The sequence below is a fragment of the Penaeus monodon genome, unplaced genomic scaffold (genome assembly GCF_015228065.2).
Source record: "Penaeus monodon isolate SGIC_2016 unplaced genomic scaffold, NSTDA_Pmon_1 PmonScaffold_193, whole genome shotgun sequence".
Taxonomy (NCBI): Eukaryota; Metazoa; Arthropoda; class Malacostraca; order Decapoda; family Penaeidae; genus Penaeus; species Penaeus monodon.
Window position 1 is genome coordinate 18,219 of NW_023648926.1, and position 10,625 is coordinate 28,843.

The 10,625-nt window shown below is 32.3% G+C and overlaps 1 protein-coding gene across 1 annotated transcript; it reads left to right on the plus strand.

The window, feature by feature from the left end:
* Nucleotides 1-6,992: 6,992 nt before the first annotated feature.
* Nucleotides 6,993-10,206, plus strand: LOC119569865 (protein PXR1-like; the record flags this gene model as incomplete). The annotated part of the gene is made up of 2 exons (XM_037917846.1): nt 6,993-7,049; nt 10,114-10,206. Coding segments are annotated over 2 exons (150 nt in total), but the record flags the coding sequence as incomplete, so codon positions are not given.
* Nucleotides 10,207-10,625: the final 419 nt, after the last annotated feature.

Here is a 10,625-nt window from a genome sequence, read left to right on the forward strand (position 1 = left end):
GAATGGCAACAGAAAATTCAGTCCTTTTTTTTTAAAAGCAATAATATACTGCTTCCTTATGGCTCTGTTTTTTTCCATGTTCTATTTATCACATCTTGAAAGCTATAAAATTTTTAAAACCGTGTTGTAGCTTGGATGGTTAAGAGCCAGTTGGGAAAGTAAAGTTTTTTACACTAATAGTTGTAATCTTTTCTTCTTTTACAATTTGACTGGATATGTGAAGGCAATTTACTTTCACAATCATCTTGGGAAAAGAAATCATGTAAATTTTTGACGGTTTGTTTCAATGTTTTTACATTACATGCAAAAATCATTGAAAGACAAAGCTATACGTGATGTAAATAGAATATTTCAATAATCCCGTGGTGGATATAACAGAAACTAACAAAAATGAAAATTTGATCCCGGCAAGGGGTGAAAAACATTTCAGTCTCTCGGACGGGTTGTAGGCCTTTTTTTCTTGGGTGTTTTTTTGAATGGATCCCCAAGTCAAAAGTTTTTTTCCCTCCAAGTTTAAGGCAGTGTCACTGGCTTGATGCAACCAGTTTTTTCCCCAGCAGTGGCTTTGGGGAGTTTTCTTGTTGGGAAACCTGAAAATTCAAAAAGGCAAAAAGAAATCCTTATAGCCTAAAATTTATTGTGATATTGATGTTTTCTGCATCAAACAATACAAAGTTTTAGTAGTTTCCCATAATAAAAAAAAAAATAAAATTTCTGAACTGAAATAAAAATAGAAATTTAGTAAACAGCAAGACACATTTTCCCCTTTTTCCATTCCTAAAAATATTCATAAATTATTTTGTCTATAACGAAATGATTTGTGCAGGGGGTTATGGTTCACTGTCTCCCCTAGTTTGAAAACTTTACTCCATTGAGGAGCAAAGCACCAAGAGGGGATCAAAAAACCAGAAAATAGCAATTTTTGTTTTTTTGGCCAGTCAAATTTGCTCATACTGAAAATAATTTAAAGAACAAAGCAAATACCGGATAAAAAATAAAATTTTATTCTATAGCTTATTCAGTGTGCACAATCAAAGAAATAGTCATGTCATGTTTTTGTTATAAAATTAACTGTAACTCTTAAAAAAATTTAAAGGCCTAACTTATTATTTACAGTAGCAGAACTTCATACTGTTTTTAAAGACTTTTAATTTTTGAAAAAATCACAAAAACTGACTTATTTCTTTAAAGTAAAAACCAGCTGAAATATCAGATGATACGAAAAATTACATAGTAACAAAAAGCTTACTTTCAAATTTACCTTTTTCTATGTACCCCTTATTTTTTAAAAACAATATACACAAAAATGTTATCTATGAATATGGGGACATTGACCCCCTATCAAAATGCATAAGCTAAGGGAAAAAAAAGAAAAAAAAAAAAAAATATGCATATAAATTATATAATATAATATATATATATATTTTAAATAATATATATATATATTATAAATTTTTTTTTTTTTTTTTTTTTTTTTTTTTTTTTTTTTTTTTTTTTTTTTAATGGTAGTTTTATGTTTAGCCCCCTGGTCACAGAGAACTTATTTTAGTTTCAGTTGTGATGCTCTTGGAGGGGTCGTGGTAGGGCCCCCCGTTCCTTTTACAGAGAGTGTGGGGACCTTTTAGGTAATCATTCTCTCATTTTTCCGGGCTTGGGACCAGCATGACTTGGGGGCTTTGGCACCCATTGGCTAGGTAGGCAATCGAGGTGAAGTCCTTTCCCCAAAGGGGGCAACGTGCCGCCGGGGTGAACCCCCGAACTCAGATTGCCCTTTTTTGACAGTTTGAGTCCGATGCTCTAACCACTCGGCCACCCCAGTTTTTTTTCAAATGCCCTGTCCATCATGGATTTCCATGATTTTTTTTGGAATTAGAGCGGTGGTTTCCATGCCCTTTCCCCCGAGTGTTTTTACTAGTCCCACTCATTTTTTCGGTTCTGGGACCAGCACTGATGGGCTGGTTTTCCCCCCCAGCGGTGGCAGGCAAAACGGGTTTCCTTTCCCAAGGGAAAACGCGCCACCCCGGGGGACTCGAACCCCGAACTCAGTTGCCGTTTTGACAGTCTTGAGTCCGAGCTCTAAACCCCTGGCCACCCCGCCTCATATAAAGTGTGTGTATTATATAAATTTTTATAATATATATATATATATATATATATATAATATTATTATATATAAATATTTTAAATTTTATATAATAAAATATATTATATATATATATAATATATTTTATTTTCCCCCCATTATATATATATATATAAAAATTTTTTATATATTTAAAAATATTATATATATAAAAATTTTATATAAAAATATAATATTTATATATAAATGTTAAAAGTATGATGTATACAGCAAGGGTCAGAACCAAAAACAGTACACAAAATATGTAAAATGTTTTTTGGTCACCAACTGTTTGGGAAACTACACACACTAGAAAGAAGCGGCAAAGAAACCTTTATATTGGGCAAAGGAACTTGGACGGGTTCCTAAGATGAAACAACTTGCTGTGGAGGGCTAATGCTCTGCCCCCCAAAAAAATGAGGGGTTGTTTTATTTTGCTGAAGACGATAGGCAGGGGGATTGGAGTTTCCCAAATGCATCATAATGGAAAAAGACACGATGGATTCTCCCTTTTTTTGCAACTTTTTTTTTCCGAACATGAGGGTGGAAGGATTTTCCCCTTTTGGCTTGACAAGGGGCAAATAGCAGGTCTTGGTACAGGAAAATCCGGCTGCTCTCAGGGGAGGGACAACACTGGACTCTGCCCAAAATGTTTCGGCTGATCAAGGCCCCCCAGGCTCGTTTTCAGCAAGGATCCCCAATTTACGGCAAATAAAAATTCACACTTTTTCCCTTTCTTCTGTGTCCAAAAAGGGGAAAAATTATAAGATATTAGGGAAAACTCTTTCCATGCCTTCTCAAAATCTGATTTTAAAGAAGGGAAAAATCATGAAAAATTTTTACCATAAGACATGAACTCTTAAAAATTTGGGAAGAGTATCATACTAAATTTTTGATAAAATTTCCCAATCTTCTGAAAAATTTTATTTTTGATTGCAAAGGAAGTACCAGCAGACAATTTTCGGGATGATTTTTGCTTGTCTAGTGCATATATTATTTTTCCCTATAAAAGATGGCTGGATGAAACTAAACCCCCGTCCCCAAAAACCACATCAAAAAAATATTGAATTTTCGAAGTTTAAAAAAAAACAAGGTTTTCGAAGTGACCAGTAAAGTGATGCCCAATTACTCACGACACGAGAAGTGACTAACCCAAAAACGCAAATCACACGCCCAGAACAAAAACCCCAACTAATCCTATTTTTCCCAAATCTCCCCAAGACAGAAAAAAAGCGGGCTTTTCTTGCTTTGCTTATATTATTCGGAACGCCCCCCCGAGCCTCGTCAGCGCCCCCGGAGGAAGTCCCGTGGCCGCGCCTTCCTTCCCCGAGTTGCCTGGAGCCGTTTCTTGCGCTACGCCAGGGGGGGAATGAAAAAAGTCGAGGAAAAGTGAAAAAACAACACTGAGAAAAATACGACAATGCTTGATAAGAAAGAAAGATCTAATTTGACAAATATTGAAAAAAAAGAAAGGTGTAGGAGAGAGACAGAATGAAGAGAGAGAGAAAAATGAGAAAAACACCCACACACACACAAAAACACCACACCCAAAACACACACACACACACACACAACACTATATATAATTTTATATAATATATATATATAATATATATATATAAAAAAAATATTAATATATATACAATACATATATAACAGATTATACATATAATATTTATATATTTATAATTAATTATTAAAAATTTTATTATTATATAATAGTATATAAAATGTATATATATATATAATATATAAATTAAAATAATATATATAATTATATTTTATATAATATATATATATAAAGAAAGAGAGAGAGAGAGAGAGAGGGAGAAAGATACAGACATATATATATATAAATATTATATATAATATATATATATATATATTATAATATAATATATTATATATTTTTATATTATATTTTATATATATATATTAATATTATTAAATAATATATTAAATATTTAGGGGAGAAGAAGAGAGAGAGAGGGGAGAGAGCGTGTGTGTATTTTATGTGTATGGTAGTGTGTGTGTGTGTTGTGGTGTGTGTGTGTGTGTGTGTTGTGTGTTGTGTGTGTGTGTGGTTGTGTGTGTGTGTGTGGTGTGGTGTGCGTGCGCGCCATGTGTAATTGTTTTTCCGTAGAACTGAATTTGCGCTTTTAATTTAGCAGTTCCCCGTGTATGTGAAGGAGAAGAGAGTAGAAATCCTAACTATAGCTTCATATCGCTTTTGTGGCCTTTTTTTTCACTGAAGTTAGATGCATCTTTTATTGCAAAACAGTGCTAATATGAACCAGTTTGAATTCTAAATTAAATAGCTAAAATATCAAGAAAAAAAAAAAAAAAAAAAAAAAAAAAAAAAAAAAAAAAAAAAAAAAAAAAAACGTACATGGTCCGTCTGGAAGTGTCGAGAAGGTATCTACACCCACTCACCCTTTTTTGGGTATATATTGGATTCCTAATGGAAGAGCTGTACCCTTTCAAAATATCTTTTTATCAGCACACATATATTTATATAAAGAGCACTTGGCACTCGTGCGCGACGCCCCCCGCATCTTTTTTATCCGGGGGGAAAGGGGGGGCAAAAAGCAAGAAAAGCAATACAATATAAAAGGATGTCTTCCAAAATACTTAGCTACCCTTTACCCTGGTATATGATCTATACATCCGTACCCTTGTCCTGCTAATTTGTTTAAACACTTAACTTAGTAAATTTAAAAACTCTAGTCTAATTCCATATACAACTATTCTTACCCTTTCCGCAAGCGGGTCGTTTTTGTCACTAAATACATTGTCTCGATCTTTTTCCGATCCAATGCCTTACACATATCACCCTTTCATTTTATATAAAAATCCTCAAATTTGTTTTTCCGTTGTTAAAAGAATTTTTGCACCCCCAGCTTTCTCCCCACATCTCATCCACCTATCAGATTTATGATCAACCCCCTGGCCACGAAGCGATAAACTTTTAAACAGACAATCGTAAACAGTGTGGTTAGACACCAGATCTTACTGTCAAGGGGTCTTCTTTTTGCTATCAAAAAAAGTTTGGGTCTCACATCCCCTGTTCATCACAGTGTACATGGAATATCGCATGCGTTAGATTTGTTTGGGGTTGACTTGGATCATTCATATTTGGTCTGTTCTATGAAATCCTTAACCCCCCCACAGGGTACTTGACAAGACCCGAAGAGGATGATAAAGCCCCTTAAACATCCGCCCCCAAAAGAAGAGCTCCTGGTGCCCGGGGGAGTATTGGAAAATGTGTAGAAATTTTAGCCCCAAAACTGCTACGATGGGGTGATCTCCTCCCGAGGTGAGTGATAGAATCATAGGGCTCCGTAGGCCCCCGAAGAAAGTAGGGAGAGTAAAAGAGGCAGAATCTTATTATGGGGCCCCGAAAAAAGTGATTCTGGCCCAAATTTTACACAATTAAAGCTTGTTAATCACTCGTTCTTACCAAACGACAACAAAAGCGACGACGACAACAACGCCCCAAAAACGACGACAAAGACGACAAAAACGACAAAAGACGACACGACAACAACAACGACGCAACCGCAACCCGCCAAAGCGCCCCCGCGCCCCGCGACAACCCACGCAACAACGACGCCACCCCGCGCCCCCCCCCCCGCGCCCCGCCGGACAAAACGAAAAGCACACAAAGCCCCCAAACCACCCCACAAAACGACCAAACGAACGACAAACGAAAAAACGACCCCCCCCGCAAACCCCACGACAACAACGCGACAAAAACCCCAACAAAAAAACACCAAAACGAAAAAACCGACAAAAAACCCAAAAAACCCCAAAAAAAAAAAACGAAACAAAAAGAAAGCAAAAAAAAAAACAAAACAACACAACACAAAAAACAACAAAAAAAACAAAAAAAAACAAAAACCCCCCAACAAAAAAACCCCCCCCCCCACCAAAAAAACAAACGAAAAAAAAAACGAAAAAACCCAAAAAAAAACGAACAAAAACAAAAAGAACAAAACGAAACAACAAAACGAAAACGAACCGAAAAAAAACCCCAAAAAAAAAAAACCCGACAACAAAACAAAACGGGGGCCCAAAAAAAAACACAAACGACCAAAAAAACAAAAACCCAAGAAAAACAAAAAAAAAACAAAACAAAACAAACCAAAAACAAAACAAAGCAATACAAAACAAAAACCAAAAACGAAAACAAAGAAAAAAAACACAACAAAAAAAAGAAAACGAAACGGAAAAAACCCAAAGAAAAAAAAAAAACCACAAAAAACCCCCCGGGGGAAAACCCCCCCCAAAAAACCCAAAAACCCAAAAAAACCGACGAAAACAAAAACAAAACACGACAAAAACGAAACAAAAAAAAAAAAACCCCAAAAAACAAACAACAAACAAACACAAAAAAAACGAAGAAAAACGACCAAAAAAAAAACCCAAAACGAAAAAAACACAAAAAAAAAAAAAAACAAAAAAAAAAAACAAAAACAAAAAAACAAAAAACAAACCAAAAAAACGGAACAACAACGAACGACAAAAAACAAACGGAAAAAAAAAAACAAGAAAACCCCCCCAAAACCCCCAAACACGAAAACGAAAAAAAAACGAAAAAAGACAAAAAAAACAACGAAAAAAAAACACAAAAAACAAAAAACAACGAAAAACACAACACAAAAAACAAAACAAAACAAAAAACACCAACAAAAAACCAAAAAAAAAAAACGACAAAAAAAAACAAAAAAGCGACGAAACAACCAACGAAAACAAAACGACAAAAAAAAACAAACGAACCAAAAAACCCCAAAGAAACGAACAACGAAAAAAAAAAAAACAAAAAAAAAAACGAACAAAAAAAAAAAAAACGAAAAACAAAAAAAAACCAAAAAAAAAAACGAAAAAAAAAAAACAAAAACAAAACACGACGAAAACCACAAAGAAAAAAAAACAAACCAAAAAAACGGAAAAAAACAAAAACCCAAAAACCCCCCAAAAAAAAACAAAAAACAAACCAAAGACAAAAAAAAACAAAAAAAAAACGACAAACAAAAAAAAACGAAAAAAAAACCCCCAAAAAAAAAACAAAAAACAAAAAACCAAAACCAAAAACGAAAAACCCCAAACCAAAAACAACAAAACCAAAAAAACCAAAAACCCCCCAAAAAAAAAAAAAAAACCCAACACAAAAACAAAAACAACCCCCAACCAAAACGAAAAATCAACAAAAAAAAACAAAACCACAAAACGAACACAAAACCACAAAAACGAAAAAAAACAAAAAAACGAAAACGAAACCGAAAAAAAAACGAAAAAAAACCCCAAACCAAAACAACAACAAAACACAAAACAAAAAAAAAAACGAACGAAAACAAAACACCCAAAAAAAAAACACGAAAAAAAAAAAAAAAAAAAACCCAAAAAAAAAAAAGAAAAAAAAACAAACAACACCAAAAAGGGAAAAAAAAAACAAAAAAACGAACAAAAAAAACAAAACAACACAAAAAAAACGGAAAAAAAAAACAAACCCCAAACACAAAACCAACCAAAACAAACGAAAACAAAAAAAAAAACAAAACAAAACAAAAAAACAAAACGACAAAAAAAAAAATAAAAAACAAAAAAAAAAGCAAACGAAAAAAAACACCAAAAAAAAACAACCACAAAAACGAAAAAAAAACCAAAAACAAAACACAAAAAAAAACAAACAAAAACACACAAACAAAAACAAAAAAAACAAACAAAAAAACGAAAAACCCCAAAAAAAAACAAAAAAAACCAAACAACAAAAAAAACCCCCCACAAAACCCCCAAAAAAACAAAGAAAACAAAAAACGAAACAAAAACGACGAAAACGAAACAAAAAAACAAAAAACAAAAAACAACACCGAAAAACGAAAACACAAAAACCGGGGAAAAAAACGACAAACACAAAAACAAACACCAAAAAAACCCCCCGAACGAAAAAACAAAGACAAAAAAACAGAAAAAAACGAAAAGAAACAAAGAAAAACAAAAAAAACAAAACCAAAAAAGAAAAAAAAACCAAAAACAACGAAAAACAACAAAAAAAAACGACGAACAAAAAAAAAAACCCCCAAAAAAAAAAAAAAAAACACAAAAAAACGAAAAAAACAAAAAACCAAAAAACAAAAAAGAAAAAAACCCAAAAAAACGACAAAACCCACAAACACAAAACACAACAAACGAACACGAAAAAACCCAAGAAAAACAAAACAACAAAACGAAAACAAAAACCCAAAAAAAAAAAAAAGAAAAAAAGAAAACAAAAACAAAAAACAAAAAACCCCCAAAAAAAAAAAAAAACGAACCAAAAACCCCCAAAAAAAAAAAGCAAAAACACAAAAAAAAACAAAAAACACGAAAAAAAGAACCACCAAAACCAAAAAAAAAACAAAACGAAAACACACGACGAACACGGAAAAAAAACAAAACCCACAACGAAAACCCCCCCCCAACAACCACAAAAAACGAAAAAAACCCCAAAAAAACAAACGAAAAAAAAACAAAAACACAAAAAACAACAAAAAAGACAACAAAAAACCAAAAAAAAACCCCCAACGAAAAACAAAAAGAACAAAAAAAAAAAAACACCCAAAACGGAAAAAAAAAAAAAAAAAAAAAAACACAAACGAAACCCCAAAAAAAAAAAAAAAAAAACGACACAACCAAAAACGAACGAAAACAAACAAACAAAACCCCGAAAAAACAAAAACGAGAAACACGACGAAACACCCAAAAACCAAAAAAAAACGAAAAACAAAAACACAGACACGCAAAAAACAAAAACACAAAAAACAAACCGAAAACGAAAAAAAAAAAAGAAAAGAAAGAAAACGACACACAAAAAAAGGAAACAAAAACGAAACAAACCCCCACGCGAAACACAAAAAAAAACAAAAAACGAAAAAAAAAAAACCAAAAGAAACAAACAAAAAGACGAAAACAAAAAAAAAGAGACAAACCCCAAAAACCAAAAAAGAAAAAAAAAACAAAACCAAAACAAACCAAAAAAAAAAAAACCCACGAAACACGAAAAAACGACACACAACGAAAAACGAAACCCCACAAAAAACAAAAAACCCCCCCCAAAAAAAAAAAAACAAAAAAACCCAAAAACCACCAAAAACAAAACACAAAAAACGAAAAAACAAAAACAAAAAAAACAAACGAAACGAAAAAAAACAACCCCCAAAACAAAAACGAAAAACAACGAAAAACGACGAAAACAAAACCAAAAAAAAAACAAAACCCAGAAAACAACGAAAACAACCCAAAAAAAAAAACGAACCCAAAAAAAAAGAAAACAACAAAAAAAAAAACCCAAAACCAAAACCCACAAAAAAACCAAAAACGAACAAAAACGAAAACACCCAAAAAAAAACGAACCCAAAAAACGAAAACACGAACAAAAAAACGAAACCCCACGAAACGAAAAAAAAAAAACAAACCCAAAAAACCCCACGAAAACGAAAAAAAGAAAAAAAAAACAACAAAACGAAAACCCCAAACCCCGAAAACGAAAAAAACGACCAAACCCCGAAACAACGAAAACAAAACAAAAACGAAAAAAAACAAACAAAACGAACAACACACAAAAAAAACAAACGAAAAACAAAACAAAAAACGAAACAAAAAAACCCCGAAAAGAAAAAAACGACACGAAAAAAAAAACGAACCAAAACAAAACCCAGAAAACACGCCAAACGACGGAAACCCCCGACAAAAGAAACAACGGGAAAAAAAAAACACCACAACCCCAAAAAAAACCCCACGACAAAAACCCAAAAAAAAACACAAAACAACAACGAAACAACGACACAAAAAAAAACCACGAACCCAAAGAAAAACCGAAACAAGAAAACAAAAAAAACAAAAAAAACAAAACACGAAAAAAAACCCACAACCCAAAAAAAACAAAAACAAAAAGAACACAAAAAAACAACAAAAAACAACAAAAAAAAAAAAACAAAACCACAAACAAACAAAAAAAAAAAAAAAAAAAAACACAAGACAAACGAAAAAAAAACACCCAAAAAAAAAGAAAAACAAACAAAACGAAAAAAAAAGAACAAAAACGAAAAAAAAAACAAACGAAAAAAAAAAACAACAAAAACCCAAAAACCCCAAAAAAAGAACCCCCCCAAAAAACCCCCACAACAAAAAAAAAACAAAAACACAAAAAGAAAGAAAAAAAAACAAAAAAACGAAAAAAACGACAAACCCCCAAAAAAACCAAAAAAAAACCACAAAAACAAAAAACCCCAACCAAAAAACACAAAAAAAAACCAAAAAAACACAAAAAAAACAACCAAAACACGACAACAAAAAAAAACAACGGGAAAAGGGAAAAGAAAACAACCAAAAACCCAAAAAAAACGGGAAAAAAACCCCAAAAAAAAAGAAAAAAACAAAAAAAAAAAAAAAAACGGGGAAAAAAAAAACAAAAAACCAAAACAAAAACGAACGACCCAAAAAAAAAACAAAAAACGAAAGAAAA